Raw genomic sequence first — 19,084 nt, forward strand, 5'->3', positions numbered from 1 at the left:
GAAAATAAAAAACCTATTTAAACTTTTACTTCTAAGCAGCTCAGGAGAGCCACCTAGCTTGCACCCTTCTCGTTCGGGCACAAAAATCTAACTGAGGCTTGGAGGAGGGTCATAGGGGGAGGAGCCAGTGCACACCAGCTAGTCTAAAGCTTTTACTTTTTGTGCCCAGTCTCCTGCGGAGCCGCTATCCCCCATGGTCCTTACTGAGTTCCCAGCATCCACTAGGACGTCAGAGAAAAAGTGGATATACAGATGCGTCCTCATACATCCAGCCTCAATATGCCATGCCGTGTGAGATGCCTGGCCTGAGTGAGGCAGCAGATCCCATACAGCTCTGCTAGCATAAGGCACCTATCTTTGCAAAAAAAGCAATGCGACTAAGACGCACCAGGAGACTGTGCTGATTATTTGACACTTGTATATTGTGTGTGACTGAGTCTGTATATGGATCAGAACAGAACTTGAATTAGAAAATAGCTGCTGCTGCTACATTGCAGCACTGCGTATACAGATTCAGAGTCTCAGTCGCACACAGATATACAGGTGTCACACAGCAAAGGTGTCCGCACAGTCTACTGATGCATCCTAGTCGCATCGCATTGTGACTAAGATGCACTTTCTGTGATAAAAGACGCCACACGCTAGTGGAGTCTCACAGGACCTGGCGCGCATAAAGGGGCTGTTTGGAACGACTACAGCAATGATATATGATGACACATCTGTATACAGCTGCGTGCAATGGCTGCGTGCAATCATTCACAAACAGAAATACAGGTATACAGACTCCTAGGTTTGTTGGAGGTATTCTTCATATGCAAGATTTTTATTTCATTAAGGAGTCAGGAATTATGCAGCAGCTGAGAAAAATAATCACAATCTTCCATTCTATCTTGGACTATAGATGTGACCTTAAATAAGAGTTCAAACTTCTATACACCGAGATCTTTAAATAATACAAATGGAAAAAAAATTATTTATAGCAGATTTACAACATATAACCACAAAATTCTATATACAACAGATATACAGTTTATGACCCCAAAAATCCATATAGAGCAGATATACAGCATAAGACCCCAAAAATCCATACACAGCAGATATACAGCATAAGACCCCAAAAATCCATACACAGCAGATATACAGCATAAGACCCCAAAAATCCATATAGAGCAGATATACAGCTAATGACCCCAAAAATCCATATAGAGCAGATATACAGCATATGACACCAAAAATCCATACACAGCAGATATACAGCATAAGACCCCAAAAATCCATATAGAGCAGATATACAGCTAATGACACCAAAAATCCATACACAGCAGATATACAGCATAAGACCCCAAAAATCCATATAGAGCAGATATACAGCTAATGACACCAAAAATCCATATAGAGCAGATATACAGCATATGACCCTAAAAATCCATATAGAGCAGATGTACAGCATATGACCCCAAAAATCCATATAGAGCAGATATACAGCATGCGACCGCAAACAGTTCGCACTGCAAGAAATATACCATGTGTTAATATAAAGACATAGCTAAAGCAAAATTAAAGCTATTATAGTAATTAACCCTAACTTATAATTGCCCAATTGCTAATATAATATAAAATATATACGGAATAGCACGTGCTACTTACAGCAACGCAGCACACCCGCAGCCCCTCTCCTCACAGACAGAGATCCTTCCGGACTGTTCCTCATTACCTGAACAAATATTTGACTTTCCAAACAAGACACTTTTCCGACACAATTCAAACTTGTTTTCCCAGAGCCATACAATGTGTTGATTGTTTAACAATTTGTTACAACCTATGACTGAACAACAAATGATTGAGCATTGAACGTAAATTCTGCAGAGCTTATAATTTATTATGCAGGAGCGTCCATATATCCGCCATCTGCGGACTGATCAAACAAGCCCCCATTTTCTAGAGGTGGTCACATCGGTCTAATTTGCGTAGCCACATGAGTGCCGAATTGGAAAATGATCAGTTGTCAGAAGGCCACTGCTGCTCCAGTGAATACATTTCTACACAGATAGAGAACTATAGAGAGACACCATATATGGTGCTCTACAGAGGAGTACCAGATATACAAGTAACACATTGTCTGCACCAATATAGATGGTGAGTTTGGGAACGTTAGCACCGGGCTTACACTTACCTTTTCTTTAAGGACCAGAGTTTTATCCTTAGAAAGAGCCTCTATTCCAAGGTCTGTATTGCGCCCTTCTGGGGTCATCTCTTTTTCATTAGAAGCTGTAATTGAGGACTGTGCAATAATTAAATCCACATCCTGCTCGTCACTCTCAGGCATTTCCTTTAATTGGATTCCCCCCTGGAGTTTCCCTTCCAAGGGCTGCGACTCTGGTCTCTGCTCGTCACCCAACTTCTGTCCATCCTGGTCAGTGACCTCAATATCACGGACCTTGCTGTCTACAGTCTTCTGGGAGGACAGCCGTGTCAGCTCAGTCTGCTGGGCAAATGCTATGGTCATCTCAACAATAACCTGGGGCGGAAAAAGGAAAATGCAGGATTAACGCCAAACGTGAGCATATTAAGAAGTAATGAGTTAACAAACGAGCTTTTGTGCCATTAACTGAAAGACCCATAAATGTATGCTTAGAAATGAAGTGTAGACAATATACAGTATCTGTTACAGATGTATGGACATGGGTACGGAGTCCCTTTACAAAACTGCGTAGGGTCCGGAGGCCCTTTGTGGGACTGCGCACTAGCCAGAGGCCCTTTGCAGGACTGCGCACAGTGTCCGGAGGCCCTTTGCGGGACCGCGCAGTGTCCGGAGGCCCTTTGCGGGACCGCGCAGTGTCCGGAGGCCCTTTGCGGGACCGCGCAGTGTCCGGAGGCCCTTTGCGGGACCGCGCAGTGTCCGGAGGCCCTTTGCGGGACCGCGCAGTGTCCGGAGGCCCTTTGCGGGACCGCGCAGTGTCCGGAGGCCATTTGCGGAACTGCACGAATCCAGACTCAGCGTTTTGTTCCACAATACAGAGAATTACGGTACATTTACAAAGCAAAGTCTGAAATTTACTCATTTATATGACATGAATTACAGTACATTTAAAAACCAAAGTTTGGAGATTACTCATTTATACGATAGACTGATTAATGATTAAATAAGTTCAACTTTAATATAAAGCTATTTCAAATTAATAGAAAGCAGAGCAGAAAAGTAACATTACTCTATAATAGGTGTGGATAAATTGATCAACAAAGTTATATTCAACAAGCGTTAGGTCAGCTGATAAAATGTCGATGGTGCTTACGGTCGATACGGAGAAAAGGTCGACACAATTTATTTATTTATTTATGCTGCGGGGTACACTGGGCTCCACAAGTCTGGACAATGGGGTTCTGTTCCCAGAATGCACAGTGCCGCTTCCTATATCACCCCGCCTCCCAGCACAGGAGCTCAGTTTGTCAGTTGGTGCTGCAGTAAGCAGGCACTTAACAGAGGGGCTGCTCCAAGCAGCCCTGAGAAAAGCTTTTTATGAAGGACCTAGCCCGGCTGTCTTTGACGGCGTGGCTCCTGAAGCTTCCGTATTAAGAGCTAAGGATTTTTCTGAAGAGGTCATTAAAACTATGTTGCAGGCCCGGAAACCGGCCTCTGCTCGGATTTACCATCGGGTCTGGCATTCCTACTTTGTTTGGTGCGCATCTAACCATTATGACGCTTCCAAGTTTAGTACAGCCAAACTTTCGGCTTTTCTACAGCAGGGCCTAGATTTAGGCCTGCGTCTGGCCTCCCTCAAGGTTCATATTTCTGCCTTGTCGGTGTGGTTTCAGAGAAAAATTGCGATTTTACCTGATGTTCATATTTTCACTCAGGGTGTGTTGCGTATCCAACCTCCCTATGTCCCGCGTGTGGCTCCTTGGGACTTGTCGGTGGTTTTGGAGGCGTTGCAGGAGCCTCCATTTGAACCTCTTGGTTCAGCTGACCTTAAGTGGCTTTCCCTTAAGGTGGTGTTCTTGCTGGCTATTGCCTCTGCTAGAAGAGTGTCGGATTTGGGTGCCTTGTCTTGTAGTTCCCCCTATCTGATTTTTCACCGTGACCGGGCGGTTCTTAGGACTCGTCCCGGATATTTACCTAAGGTGGTTTCTTCGTTCCACCTTAATCAGGAGATTGTGGTTCCAGCTTTTGTCTCTCCTGATTTGTCTCCCAAAGAGCGGTCTTTGGATGTGGTACGGGCTCTCCGTATCTATGTGAAGAGAACTGCTTCTATTCGAAACTCTGATTCTCTCTTTGTTTTGTTTGGATTTCACAAACGTGGCTGGCCTGCTCACAAGCAGACCCTGGCCAGGTGGATTAGAATGGTGATTGCGCATGCTTATGTGCAGGCTGGTCTGTCAGCTCCTGTTCACATTACGGCCCATTCTACTCGGTCTGTTGGACCTTCTTGGGCGGCCCAACGTGGTGCGACCCTTGATCAATTGAGCAAGGCGGCTACGTGGTCCTCCGGGAACACGTTCATAAGGTTCTATGCCTTCGATACTGCCGCTTCCCAGGATGCTTCCTTTGGACGCCGGGTTCTTGTGCCCGCTACAGTGCGTCCCCTCCCATAAGGAACTGCTTTAGGACATCCCCATTGTCCAGACTTGTGAAGCCCAGTGTACCCCGCAGCAGAAAATAAGAATTTACTTACCGATAATTCTATTTCTCGGAGTCCGTAGTGGATGCTGGGGTTCCTGAAAGGACCATGGGGGAATAGCGGCTCCGCAGGAGACAGGGCACAAAAAGTAAAGCTTTAGGATCAGGTGGTGTGCACTGGCTCCTCCCCCTATGACCCTCCTCCAAGCCTCAGTTAGGATACTGTGCCCGGACGAGCGTACACAATAAGGAAGGATTTTGAATCCCGGGTAAGACTCATACCAGCCACACCAATCACACTGTACAACCTGTGATCTGAACCCAGTTAACAGTATGATAACAGCGGAGCCTCTGAAAAGATGGCTCACAACAATAATAACCCGATTTTTGTAACTATGTACAAGTATTGCAGATAATCCGCACTTGGGATGGGCGCCCAGCATCCACTACGGACTCCGAGAAATAGAATTATCGGTAAGTAAATTCTTATTTTCTCTATCGTCCTAGTGGATGCTGGGGTTCCTGAAAGGACCATGGGGATTATACCAAAGCTCCCAAACGGGCGGGAGAGTGCGGATGACTCTGCAGCACCGAATGAGAGAACTCCAGGTCCTCCTTAGCCAGGGTATCAAATTTGTAGGATTTTACAAACGTGTTTGCCCCGACTAAGTAGCCGCTCGGCAAAGTTGTAAAGCCGAGACCCCTCGGGCAGCCGCCCAAGATGAGCCCACCTTCCTTGTGGAATGGGCATTTACATATTTTGGCTGTGGCAGGCCTGCCACAGAATGTGCAAGCTGAATTGTATTACACATCCAACTAGCAATAGTCTGCTTAGAAGCAAGAGCACCCAGTTTGTTGGGTGCATACAGGATAACAGCAAGTCAGTTTTCCTGACTCCAGCCGTCCTGGAACCTATATTTTCAGGGCCCTGACAACATCTAGCAACTTGGAGTCCTCCAAGTCCTTAGTAGGCGCAAGGCACCACAATAAGCTGGTTCAGGTGAAACACTGACACCACCTTAGGGAGAGAACTGGGGACGAGTCCGCAGCTCTGCCCTGTCCGAATGGACAAACAGATATGGGCTTTTTTGAGAAAAAAAACCACCAATTTGACACTCGCCTGGCCCAGGCCAGGGCCAAGAGCATGGTCACTTTTCATGTGAGATGCTTCAAATCCACAGATTTGACTGGTTTTAAACCAATGTGATTTGAGGAATCCCAGAACTACGTTGAGATCCCACAGTGCCACTGGAGGCACAAAAGGGGGTTGTATATGCAATACTCCCTTGACAAACTTCTGGACTTCAGGAACTGAAGCCAATTCTTTCTGGAAGAAAATCGACATGGCCGAAATTTGAACCTTAATGGACCCCAATTTGAGGCCCATAGACACTCCTGTTTGCAGGAAATGCAGGAATCGACCGAGTTGAAATTTCTTCGTGGGGCCTTCCTGGCCTCACACCACGCAACATATTTTCGCCCCATGTGGTGATAATGTTGTGCGGTCACCTCCTTCCTGGCTTTGACCAGGGTAGGAATGACCTCTTCCGGAATGCCTTTTTCCCTTAGGATCCGGCGTTCCACCGCCATGCCGTCAAACGCAGCTGCGGTAAGTCTTGGAACAGACATGGTACTTGCTGAAGCAAGTCCCTTCTTAGCGGCAGAGGCCATAAGTCCTCTGTGAGCATCTCTTGAAGTTCCGGGTACCAAGTCCTTCTTGGCCAATCCGGAGCCATGAGTATAGTTCTTACTCCTCTACGTCTTATAATTCTCAGTACCTTAGGTATGAGAAGCAGAGGAGGGAACACATACACCGACTGGTACACCCACGGTGTTACCAGAACGTCCACAGCTATTGCCTGAGGGTCTCTTGACCTGGCGCAATACCTGTCCCGTTTTTTGTTCAGACGGGACGCCATCATGTCCACCTTTGGTATTTCCCAACGGTTCACAATCATGTGGAAAAACTTCCCGATGAAGTTTCCACTCTCCCGGGTGGAGGTCGTGCCTGCTGAGGAAGTCTGCTTCCCAGTTTCCATTCCCGGAATGAAACACTGCCGACAGTGCTATCACATGATTTTCCGCCCAGCGAAAAGTCCTTGCAGTTTTTGCCATTGCCCTCCTGCTTCTTGTGCCGCCCTGTCTGTTTACGTGGGCGACTGCCGTGATGTTTTTCCCACTGGATCAATACCGGCTGACCTTGAAGCAGAGGTCTTGCTAAGCTTAGAGCATTATAAAATTACCCTTAGCTCCAGTATATTTATGTGGAGAAAAATCTCCAGACTTGATCACACTCCCTGGAAATTTTTTCCTTGTGTGACTGCTCCCCAGCCTCTCGGGCTGGCCTCCGTGGTCACCAGCATCCAATCCTGAATGCCGAATCTGCGGCCCTCTAGAAGATGAGCACTCTGTAACCACCACAGGAGAGACACCCTTGTCCTTGGATATAGGGTTATCCGCTGATGCATCTGAAGATGCGATCCGGACCATTTGTCCAGCAGATCCCACTGAAAAGTTCTTGCGTGAAATCTGCCGAATGGAATTGCTTCGTAGGAAGCCTCTTTTCCAGGTTTTAGGAGGTTCCTGACTAGCTCGGATAACTCCCTGGCTTTCTCTTCCGGGAGAAACACCTTTTTCTGGACTGTGTCCAGAATCATCCCTAGGCACAGCAGACGTGTCGTCGGGAACAGCTGCGATTTTGGAATATTTAGAATCCACCCGTGCTGTTGTAGCAGTATCCGAGATAGTGCTACTCCGACCTCCAACTGTTCCCTGGACTTTGCCCTTATCAGGAGATCGTCCAAGTAAGGGATAATTAAGACGCCTTTTCTTTGAAGAAGAATCATCATTTCGGCCATTACCTTGGTAAAGACCCGGGGTGCCGTGGACAATCCAAACGGCAGCGTCTGAAACTGATAGTGACAGTTCTGTACCACGAACCTGAAGTACCCTTAGTGAGAAGGGCAAATTTGGGACATGGAGGTAAGCATCCCTGATGTCCCGGGACACTATATAGTCCCCTTCTTCCTGGTTCGTTATCACTGCTCTGAGTGACTCCATCTTGATTTGAACCTTTGTAAGTGTTCAAATTTTTTTAGATTTAGAATAGGTCTCACCTAGCCTTCTGGCTTCAGTACCACAATATAGTGTGGAATAATACCCCTTTCCTTGTTGTAGGAGGGGTAATTTGATTATCACCTGCTGGGAATACAGCTTGTGAATTGTTTCCCATACTGCCTCCTTGTCGGAGGGAGACCTTGGTAAAGCAGACTTCAGGAGCCTGCGAGGGGGAAACGTCTCGACATTCCAATCTGTACCCCTGGGATACTACTTGTAGGATCCAGGGGTCCTGTACGGTCCCAGCGTCATGCTGAGAGCTTGGCAGAAGCGGTGGAAGGCTTCTGTTCCTGGGAATGGGCTGCCTGCTGCAGTCTTCTTCCCTTTCCTCTATCCCTGGGCAGATATGACTCTTATAGGGACGAAAGGACTGAGGCTGAAAAGACGGTGTCTTTTTCTGCAGAGATGTGACTTAGGGTAAAAACGGTGGATTTTCCAGCAGTTGCCGTGGCCACCAGGTCCGATGGACCGACCCCAAATAACTCCTCTTCCTTTATACGGCAATACACCTTTGTGCCGTTTGGAATCTGCATCACCTGACCACTGTCGTGTCCATAAACATCTTGTGGCAGATATGGACATCGCACTTACTCTTGATGCCAGAGTGCAAATATCCCTCTGTGCATCTCGTATATATAGAAATGCATCCTTTAAATGCTCTATAGTCAATAAAATACTGTCCCTGTCAAGGGTATCAATATTTTTAGTCAGGGAATCCGACCAAGCCACCCCAGCTCTGCACATCCAGGCTGAGGCGATCGCTGGTCGCAGTATAACACCAGTATGTGTGTATATACTTTTTATGATATTTTCCAGCCTCCTGTCAGCTGGCTCCTTGAGGACGGCCCTATCTATAGACGGTACCGCCACTTGTTTTGATAAGCGTGTGAGCGCCTTATCCACCCTAAGGGGTGTTTCCCAACGCGCCCTAACTTCTGGCGGGAAAGGGTATACCGCCAATAATTTTCTATCGGGGGGAACCCACGCATCATCACACACTTCCTTTAATTTATCTGATTCAGGAAAAACTACAGGTAGTTTTTTCACATCCCACATAATACCCTCTTTTGTGGTACTTGTAGTATCAGAAATATGTAACACCTCCTTCATTGCCCTTAACATGTAACGTGTGGCTCTAAAGGGAAATACGTTTGTTTCTTCACCGTCGACACTGAAATCAGTGTCCGTGTCTGTGTCTGTCGACCGACTGAGGTAAAAGGACGTTTTAACGCCCCTGACGGTGTTTGAGACGCCTGGACAGGTACTAATTTGTTTGCCAGCCGTCTCATGTCGCCAACCGACCTTGCAGCGTGTTGACATTATCACGTAATTCCATAAATAAGCCATCCATTCCGGTGTCGACTCCCTAGAGAGTGACATCACCATTACAGGCAATTTGCTCCGCCTCCTCACCAACATCGTCCTCATACATGTCGACACACACGTACCGACATATAGCACACACACACAGGGAATGCTCTGATAGAGGACAGGACCCCACTAGCCCCTTGGGGAGACAGAGGGAGAGTTTGCCAGCACACACCAAAGCGCTATATTTTACAGGGATAGCCTTATAATAAGTGCTCCCTTATAGCTGCTTTTATAAAATCACAATTTCGCCAAATTTTGCCCCCCCTCTCTTGATTTAACCCTGTTTCTGTAGTGCAGTGCAGGGGAGAGCCTGGGAGCCTTCCTGACCAGCGGAACTGTGTGAGGAAATGGCGCTGTGTGCTGAGGAGATAGGCCCCGCCCCCTTTTCGGCGGGCTCGTCTCCCGCTTAAAAATGGATTCTGGCAGGGGTTAAATATCTCCATATAGCCCCGGAGGCTATATGTGAGGTATTTTTTGCCAAAAAAAGGATTTTCATTGCTGCCCAGGGCGCCCCCCCCCCCCAGCGCCCTGCACCCTCAGTGACTGCCGTGTGAAGTGTGCTGAGAGCAATGGCGCACAGCTGCAGTGCTGTGCGCTACCTTAAGAAGACTGAGGAGTCTTCTGCCGCCGATTCTGGACCTTCTTCTCTTTTCAGCATCTGCAAGGGGGCCGGCGGCGAGGCTCCGGTGACCATCCAGGCTGTACCTGTGATCGTCCCTCTGGAGCTAATGTCCAGTAGCCAAAGAAGCCAATCCATCCTGCACGCAGGTGAGTTCACTTCTTCTCCCCTAAGTCCCTCGATGCAGTGATCCTGTTGCCAGCAGGACTCACTGTAAAATAAAAAACCTAAGCTAAACTTTTCTAAGCAGCTCTTTAGGAGAGCCACCTAGATTGCACCCTTCTCGGCCGGGCACAAAAACCTAACTGAGGCTTGGAGGAGGGTCATAGGGGGAGGAGCCAGTGCACACCACCTGATCCTAAAGCTTTACTTTTTGTGCCCTGTCTCCTGCGGAGCCGCTATTCCCCCATGGTCCTTTCAGGAACCCCAGCATCCACTAGGACGATAGAGAAAACGGGTTTTATGGTAAGAACTTACCCTTGTTAAAACTCTTTCTGCGAGGTACACTGGGCTCCACAAGGCGCCCACCCTGACGCACTTAGCTTCTTTGGGTTGATATGGCATTAGACGCTTCTCTTGTCGTGAGAGTGTGGTGTATGTGGCTACTAACCGTTGTTGTCTCTTTTCCTGCTACTGCATTGGGCTGGTTAACAAAACTGAGCTCCTGTGCTGGAAGGCGGGGTGATATAGGAGGCGGCGCTGTGCATTCTGGGAACATTCAAAGCTTTGAGCCTGTTGGTGCCTCGGATCAAGATCCTACTCTACACCACATTGTCCAGACTTGTGGAGCCCAGTGTACCTCGCAGAAAGAGTTTTAATAAGGGTAAGTTCTTACCATAAAACTCTGTGTTTTTTTTTGCACATTTTGAATATTTCAGGTCATGTTACCACCATCAGTACAAACAAATAAACGTGCCACGCTTTGGGAAAGGTGGTACGCTCTGCTCGCCACAGGTTACCAAACAGATGTTCACGTGGATAGTAAATAAAGAAAATGTTGAGAAAACAGGTGAAAAACCCCAAAAACTTGTGTCAACCCGTTGTCTCGTTGACCTGTTGTACCTGTCGACCATATGGTGTTGACCTACTGACTGTCGATCTATCATCTGGACACCCTCTATATTCCAGTGTGAGATGACAGCACAAAGCCCTTATGTACAAAGGGTGACCACACATATAGGGCCCAGATGCATGGCGTCGGAGGTAACCGGAGGTGCGGGTTCCCCACGTAACTTAAGACTTTTTTTTTTAAAAAGCAATCATTTATAACTCAGACCTCATTACATCCGGCCCACGGCGCGTAAGAATTACGTCAAATGCTTGTTAATATCAGTGCTATCTACTGGATTGTAAATTAATTTCCTTATGTTGAGGGCATGAGGCCCTTCACCACGAGGATGACCACATGTATGGTATGAGAGAATCTCTCTATGACAGAGCAATATTCATTACTCTTATCTTATTAGCGGTGTTATATCATCTGCTAGATTCAAAATTCAGAGGCAGATTTATTAAGCCTGGTGAAGTGATAAAGTGGAAGGTGATAACGCACAAGCCAATCAGCTCCTAACTGCCATGTTGCAGGGTGGGTTTGAAAAATGACAGTTAGGAGCTGATTGGCTGGTGCGTTATCACCGTCCACTTTATCGCTTCGCCAGGCTTAATAAATCTGCCCCTCATTTCCTTATGCTCAGAGTTTAGAATGGACTCATGTATCAGAGACCTGGTTGGATACATGAGCGGTGAGAAACTCATCACACCTGCCCGCACAGGATGGAGAGCAGATAGAGATTCGGGATATAATATAACATCCATCTATACAAGGCTACACCAAGGGTCTCAGAAGACATCACATGAAGCTGTATACTTTACAGTAAAAGTATAAGGAGATTTATGGTAAGAACTTACCTTTGTTAAATCTCTTTCTGCGAGGTACACTGGGTTCCACAGGGATAACATGGCACCAACAGGCTAAAAGCTTTTACTGTTCCCAAGATGCTCAGCCGCCTCCTCTATAACCCCGCCTCCGTGCACAGGAGCTCAGTTTTGTTAACCAGTCCTATGCAGCAGGCAAAAGAGACGACAACCGTTAGTAGCCACATACACCACAGTCTCACGGCAAGAGAAGGTGTCAGCGGCTAATGCCATACAAACCCAAAGAAGCCAAGTGTGTCAGGGTGAGCGCCCTGTGGAACCCAGTGTACCTCGCAGAAGGAGATTTAACAAAGGTAAGTTCTTACCATAAATCACCTTTTCTGCAGCGGGGAACACTGGGTTCCACAGGGATAACATCGGGGATGTCCTAAAGCAGTTCCTCAAGGGAGAGGACGCACTGTAGCGGGCACAAGAACCCGCTACATCCTGGAAGCATCCTGGGAGGCGGAATTATTGAAGGCATAGAACCTTATGAACGTGTTCACTGAGGACCACGTAGCCGCCTTGCACAATTGCTCAAGGGTCGCACCATGGCGGGCCGCCCAAGAAGGTCCAACAGACCAAGTAGAATGGGCTTTGATGGTATCAGGATCTGGAAGACCAGCCTGTACATAAGCTTGTGCAATCACCATTCTAATCCACCTGGCCAGGGTCTGCTTATTCGCAGGCCAGCCACATTTGTAAAAACCAAATAGTACAAAGAGAGAATCAGACTTCCTAACGGAGGCTGTCCTCTTCACATAGATACAGAGAGCCCATACCACATCCAAAGACCACTCTTTGGAGGACAAGTCAGTAGAGATAAAGGCTGGAACCACAATCTCTTGGTTAAGGTGGAAAGAAGACACCACCTTAGGTAGATAACCAGGGCGTGTCCTAAAAACCGCTGATCACGGTGAAAAATCAGAAAAGGTGACTGACAGGATAAGGCACCCAAGTCTGAAACCTGTCTGGCAGAGGCAATAGCACGCAGAAACAAGACCTTAAGAGTAAGCCACTTAAGGTCCACAGATTAAAAAGAGGTTCAACTCTTGTAAGGCCTACAGAACCAACGACAAATCCCAAGGAGCCACAGGTGGGACATAGGGAGGTTGAATCTGTAAAACACCCTGAGTGAATGTATGAACATCAGGCAGAGTCGCAATATTTCTCTGAAACCATATCGACAAGGCAGAAATATGAACCTTGAGGGAGGCCAGACGAAGGCCTAAGTCCATGTCCTGTTGCAGGAAAGCCAACAGTTTGGACGTACTAAAGCGTCATGATTGTTAGATGCGCACCAACAAAAGTAAGAATTCCAGACCCAATGATAAATCCGAGCAGAAGCCGGTTTACGGGAGTTCAAAATAGTTTGAATGACCGCCTCAGAAAACCCTTTGGCCCTCAGAACTGAAGCTTTAAGAGCCACGCCCTGAACGAGGAGGTCGGAACGTTGCGGAAGTAAAAGAGGACGCTCTAACGAGAGACCCTGTAGGTCTGAGAACCAATGCCGTCTGGCCACGCTGGAGCGATCAGAAGTAGGATTCCTCCTTCTTGCTTGAACTTCCTGATTGCTCTGGGCAGGAGTGACAATGGAGGGAACACATACAGCAGCCGAAAGTTCCATGGAATTGCCAGTGCGTCCACGAACGCTGCTTGAGGATCCCTTGTCCTTGCTCCGAAGACCAGAACCTTGTTATTGTGACGAGACGCCATCAGGTCTATGCCTGGTAGGCCCCACTTGTCCACTAAGAGTTGAAGTACTTCTGGATGAAGGCTCCACTCTCCAGCGTGTACGTCCTGATGACTGAGGAAGTCCACTTCCCAGTTGAGGACCCTCAGAATGAACACTGCCGATATGGCTGGATGGCGTTCCGCCCACTGAAGAATCCTGGACACTTCCATCACTGCCATGCGGCTTCGAGTGCCACCTTGATGATTTATGTATGCCCCTGTGGTGGCGTTGTCCGACTGTACTTGAACAGGCCAGTTCTGTATCAGATGCTGGGCCAGGTTCAGAGCATTGAACACCGCCTGCAATTCCAGAATGTTTATCGGGAGGAGAGACTCCTCTCTGGTCCAAAGACCCTGAAGAGAGTGTTGCTCCAACACCACGCCCCAACTCCTCAGGCTGGAATCCGTTGTCAGGAGGACCCAGTTGGAGATCCAGAAGGGACGCCCCCTGCTCAATCCTTAGTCCTGTAGCCACCAGCTCAGTGACAGACGAACCTCCGGAGACAAGGAGATCATTTGAGACCTGATCCGGTGAGGCACCCTGTCCCACTTGGCAAGAATCATCTTCTGCAGAGGGCGTACTCTACCATGTCGAAAGCAGACACCATGAGGCCTAGTACTTGCATCACCGAGTGTATCGACACTCGCGGGCGAGAGAGGAAGCATCGAATCCTGTCCTGAAGGTTCAGGACCTTCTCCTGTGAGAAGAACAACCGCTGGTTGTGAGTGTCCAACAATGCCCCCAGGTGCACCATGCTTTGAGCAGGGACCAGGGAAGATTTCTTTCAGTTGATGAGCCACCCGTGGGCTTGCAGAAACTGGACCGTCAGATACAGATGGCGGAGGAGAACTTCTGGGAAATTCGCCAAGATCAACAAGTCGTCCAGATACGGTAGGATGAAGTCTTGCAGAGCCGTGGTCAATCCAAAAGGTAAGGCCCGGAATTGATAATGGAAGTTGCAAATAGCAAACCGCAGGTATTGCTGATGCGACATGGCAATAGGAATATGGAGGTAAGCATCCTGTATATCCAGGGATACCATATAATCCCCAGGCTCCAAAGCCAGAACAATAGAGTGAAGAGTTTCCATACGAAACTTGGAAACTCTCACAAAGATGTTCAAATTCTTCAGGTTGAGAATGGTCCGGGAGGAACCATTCGGTTTCGGGACTAGGAACAGCGGTGAATAGTACGCCTGATGAGGGGGACGTTTCTTGAAGGATATGGCGTATCCGTGAGTGACGAATTCCCTTACCCAGGCGTCTGAAGTGGTCTTCAACCATACTTGGGTAAAACGTAGAAGTCGGCCTCCCACTCTGGGATCCCCAGGGGGAGGCCCGCCCCGTCATGCAGCAGGCTTGTCTGATATGGAAGCAGGCTGACGGGCAGCCCAGGCACGTTTAGGTTTGGGCTTACTGGTTTTGGAAGTGCGAGCCTGTTTCGGGTACGCCTGACCCTTTGCTTTACCTGGAGGTCGAAAGGAACGAAAGGAAGTACTCTTAACCTTCGGAGCCGAAGAAGCAATACTAGGTAGACAAGGCCGTCTTAGCGGAAGCTAAAATCAGCAACAATCTTGTTGTGATCTTCACCAAAAAGGATGTTCCCCTTAAAGGGGAGCACCTCCAAGGTTTTCTTAGAGTTCAGATCCACAGACCAGGACCGTAACCAGAGAATCCCGCGAGCCAGAATAGACATAGTAGAAGCCTTGGCCGCCAGAACACCGGCATCAGAAGCCGCCTCCTTAATGTAATGAGAGGCTGTGACAATATACAAAAGACATTGTCTAGCATTATCAGAAAAATTGGACAGCAGCTCTGCTTTCACCTCCTGAGCCCACGCTTCAATAGCTTCTGCAGCCTAAGTAGCCGCAATAGTGGGCAGATGCACAGCTCCCGCAAAGATATAAATAGACTTTAAGCAACCCTCCACACGCTTATTCGTCGGTTCCTTCAGAGACAGGCAGAGTAGAGGACACCACCAGCCAAGCGACTTGCGAATCCACCGGCGGTGGCGTTTCCCAATTTTTACTTAACTCCGCAGCGAGGGGGCAGCGAGCTAGCATCTTCTTGTGAGGTGTGAATTTCTTTCCTGGATTCTCCCAGGATTCCTGACGTATATCAACCAAATAGTCAGAATGAGGCAAAATTAATTTGGTAACCTTCTGACGTTTGAATCTGTCAGGTTTCTTGGAGGCAACAACAGGTTCTGGGTCATCATCAATTTGAAGAATCAGTCTGATAGCCTCTAACAGGTCAGGAACATCCACCTGTGAAACAGACTCCCCATCAGAAGCATCTGGATCAGTGTCTGAGGGGTCAGTATACACGCCATCCTCATCGGACGAAGTATCTGAAACATGAGTGCATTGCGAGGAAGAAATGACCCGCTTAGAGGACCCCTTGGTCTTAGGCTGGTGAGGGTTAGATTTTTGTTTAGTCAATGAGTGATTCAATTGCTGTAACTGAGTGGACAGGAGATTAACCGCAAGGACGATATGTGGCTGTAAATGCACGTGAGGTCATATAGGGGGCGTAAGTCTAATTAACAGCGTAGTCAGTAAATTAGAGAAAGTAGCCCAAGGTGGGTCGTGATGTGCCCCCGTTGCTACAGACTGACTGGGGGGAAAGGAACCCCCAGAACCTGAACCCTCCGCTGCTATATTTTCCTCTAATGCACATGTAGCATCACCACAGCGTATTGCGGGATCAGCCACAGAACCATCGCCCCTTGTAGCTGACATGATATGAAAGCGTAAACCACGGGCAAACCCAGTACAATATCAGCAGATATAATACCTCACCAAGAACCCCCTGTGCAGTGTGACAGCACAAACAGAGGATTCAGGAGGTATATGGTGACTGAAAATCACAGAGAAAAATATACGTTATGGTAAGAACTTACCGTTGATAACGTGATTTCTCTTATGTCCACAGGTATCCACAGGATAACATTGGGATATTGTCGAGCGACAGCGAAAATGGCACCAGCAAGGTCACAAGCTTTCTGGCCTCCCAGGATGCATTGGGGCATCCACTATATAGTCCCGCCCACTGACTCAGTCAGATCAGTTCTTTCCACAGCGATTTTAGGCAGGAACATTAGGTAGAGACCTGTACAGGCGATAAGAACACACATTCACACCCTTCCATACAAGAAGGAAGAGGTTTTAGTGATTGTCTAGTTCCTCAAATCAGATGCGTCAGTGTGGGATCCCTGTGGACATAAGAGAAATCACGTTATCAACGGTAAGTTCTTACCATAACGTATATTTCTCTGGCTGGGTCCACAGGATTATCCACACGATAACATTGGGATTCCCAAAGCCATTTTAGTGGTGGGGACGCTCCTAAACCTCCTAGACCTTTCGCCCGAAGTCTGCGTCATGAGAGGCAAAAATAAGATTTTACTTACCGGTAAATCTATTTCTCGTAGTCCGTAGAGGATGCTGGGACTCCGTAAGGACCATGGGGAATAGACGGGCTCCGCAGGAGATAGGGCACTTTAAGAAAGCTTTGGACTCTGGGTGTGCACTGGCTCCTCCCTCAATGCCCCTCCTACAGACCTCAGTTAGGGAAACTGTGCCCAGAGGAGATGGACAGTACGAGGAAGGATTTTTGTAAATCTAAGGGCGAGATCCATACCAGCCACACCAATCACACCATATAACTTGTGATAAACTTACCCAGGAAACAGTATGAACAACAACATAGCCACGGTTCAACCGAAAAACTATAACATAACCCTTATGTAAGCAATAACTATATACAAGTCTTGCAGAAAAAGTCCGCACTTGGGACGGGCGCCCAGCATCCTCTACGGACTACGAGAAATAGATTTACCAGTAAGTAAAATCTTATTTTCTCTAACGTCCTTGAGGATGCTGGGACTCCGTAAGGACCATGGGGATTATACCAAAGCTCCCAAACGGGCGGGAGAGTGCGGATGACTCTGCAGCACCGATTGAGCAAACAGGAGGTCCTCCTCAGCCAGGGTATCAAACTTATAGAACTTTGCAAAGGTGTTTGTCCCCGACCAAGTAGCTGCTCGGCACAACTGTAATGCCGAGACCCCTCGGGCAGCCGCCCAAGAAGAGCCCACTTTCCTAGTGGAGTGGGCCTTAACCGATTTCGGTAACGGCAATCCTGCCATAGAAAGCGCCTGCTGAATCGTGTTACAGATCCAGCGAGCAATAGTCTGCTTTGAAGCAGGAGCGCCAACCTTGTTGGCCGCATACAGATTGAACAAAGCTTCAGTCTTCCTGATTCTAGCCGTTCTGGTCACATAAATCTTCAAAGCCCTGACTACATCCAAGGACTCGGAATCCTCCAAGTCCCGTGTAGCCACAGGCACGACAAGAGGTTGGTTCACATGAAAAGATAAGACCACTTTTGGCAGAAAGTGAGGGCGAGTCCTCAACTCTGCCCTATCCACGTGAAAAACAAAGTATGGGCTTTTATGTGATAAAGCAACCAATTCGGAAACACGTCTTGCCGAAGCTAACGCCAACAACATGACCACTTTCCAAGTGAGGTATTTCAACTCCACAGTTTTGAGTGGTTCAAACCAAGGTGACTTGAGGAAACGCAACACCACGTTAAGATCCCAAGGCCCCACCGGAGGCACAAAGGGAGGCTGAATATGCAGCACCCCCTTGACAAAGGTCTGTACTTCAGGAATAGAGGCCAATTCTCTTTGAAAGAAAATGGATAAGGCCGAAATCTGGACCTTTATGGACCCTAATTTTAGGCCCAAAGTCACTCCTGTTTGAAGGAAGTGAAGTAGACGGCACAAATGGAACTCCTCCGTAGGAGCAGCTCTGGCCTCACACCAAGAAACATATTTCCGCCATATACGGTGATAATGTTTTAACGTCACGTCATTCCTAGCCTTGATCAGGGTAGGAATGACTTCCTCCGGAATCCCTTTTTCCGCTAGGATCCGGCGTTCAACCGCCATGCCGTCAAACGCAGCCGCTGTAAGTCTTGGAACAGACAGGGACCCTGCCACAGCAGGTCCTGCCTTAGAGGAAGAGGCCACGGATCCCCTGCGAGCAACTCTTGCAGCTCCGGATACCAAGTCCTCCGTGGCCAATCCGGAACAATGAGTATTGTTCTGACCCTGCTTCTTCGTATTATTCTCAACACCTTGGGTATGAGAGGAAGAGGAGGAAACACATAGACCGATCTGAACACCCAAGGTGTTACCAGAGCGTCTACCGCTACCGCCTGAGGGTCCCTTGACCTGGCGCAATACCGCTTTAGCTTTTTGTTGAGAAGGGATGCCATCATGTCGATTTGAGGCAGTCCCCAACGATCCATGATCTGTGCGAAGACTTCTTGATGAAGTCCCCACTCTCCCGGATGCAGGTCGTGCCTGCTGAGGAAGTCCGCCTCCCAGTTCTCCACCCCCGGGATGAACACCGCTGATATCGCGCTTACATGGCCTTCCGCCCAGCGCAGAATCCTGGTCGCTTCTGCCATGGCCATTCTGCTCCTTGTTCCACCTTGGCGGTTTATATGAGCCACTGCCGTGACATTGACTGAATCAGAACCAGTTTTCTCCGAAGCAATTCCTCCGCTTGACGCAGGGCGTTGTATATGGCCCTCAACTCCAGGAAGCTGATGTGGAGACAAGACTCTAGGCTTGACCAGAGACCTTGGAAATTTCTTCCCAGTGTCACTGCTCCCCAGCCTCGGAGGCTTGCGTCCGTGGT

At 48.2% G+C, this 19,084-nt stretch overlaps 1 protein-coding gene across 10 annotated transcripts in view; it reads right to left on the reverse strand.

Annotated features, from left to right (window-relative positions):
* Positions 1–19,084, reverse strand: part of AKAP9 (A-kinase anchoring protein 9) — a 467,089-nt gene that overhangs the window by 244,727 nt on the left and 203,278 nt on the right. For all 10 annotated transcript variants that reach the window (XM_063921430.1, XM_063921427.1, XM_063921429.1 and 7 more), the window contains one exon: positions 2,174–2,518. In XM_063921430.1, the coding sequence (XP_063777500.1) occupies positions 2,174–2,518 (345 nt within the window). The remainder of the gene's footprint in view (positions 1–2,173; positions 2,519–19,084) is intronic.

This window comes from Pseudophryne corroboree, chromosome 5, assembly GCF_028390025.1.
Source record: "Pseudophryne corroboree isolate aPseCor3 chromosome 5, aPseCor3.hap2, whole genome shotgun sequence".
Classification (NCBI taxonomy): Eukaryota; Metazoa; Chordata; class Amphibia; order Anura; family Myobatrachidae; genus Pseudophryne; species Pseudophryne corroboree.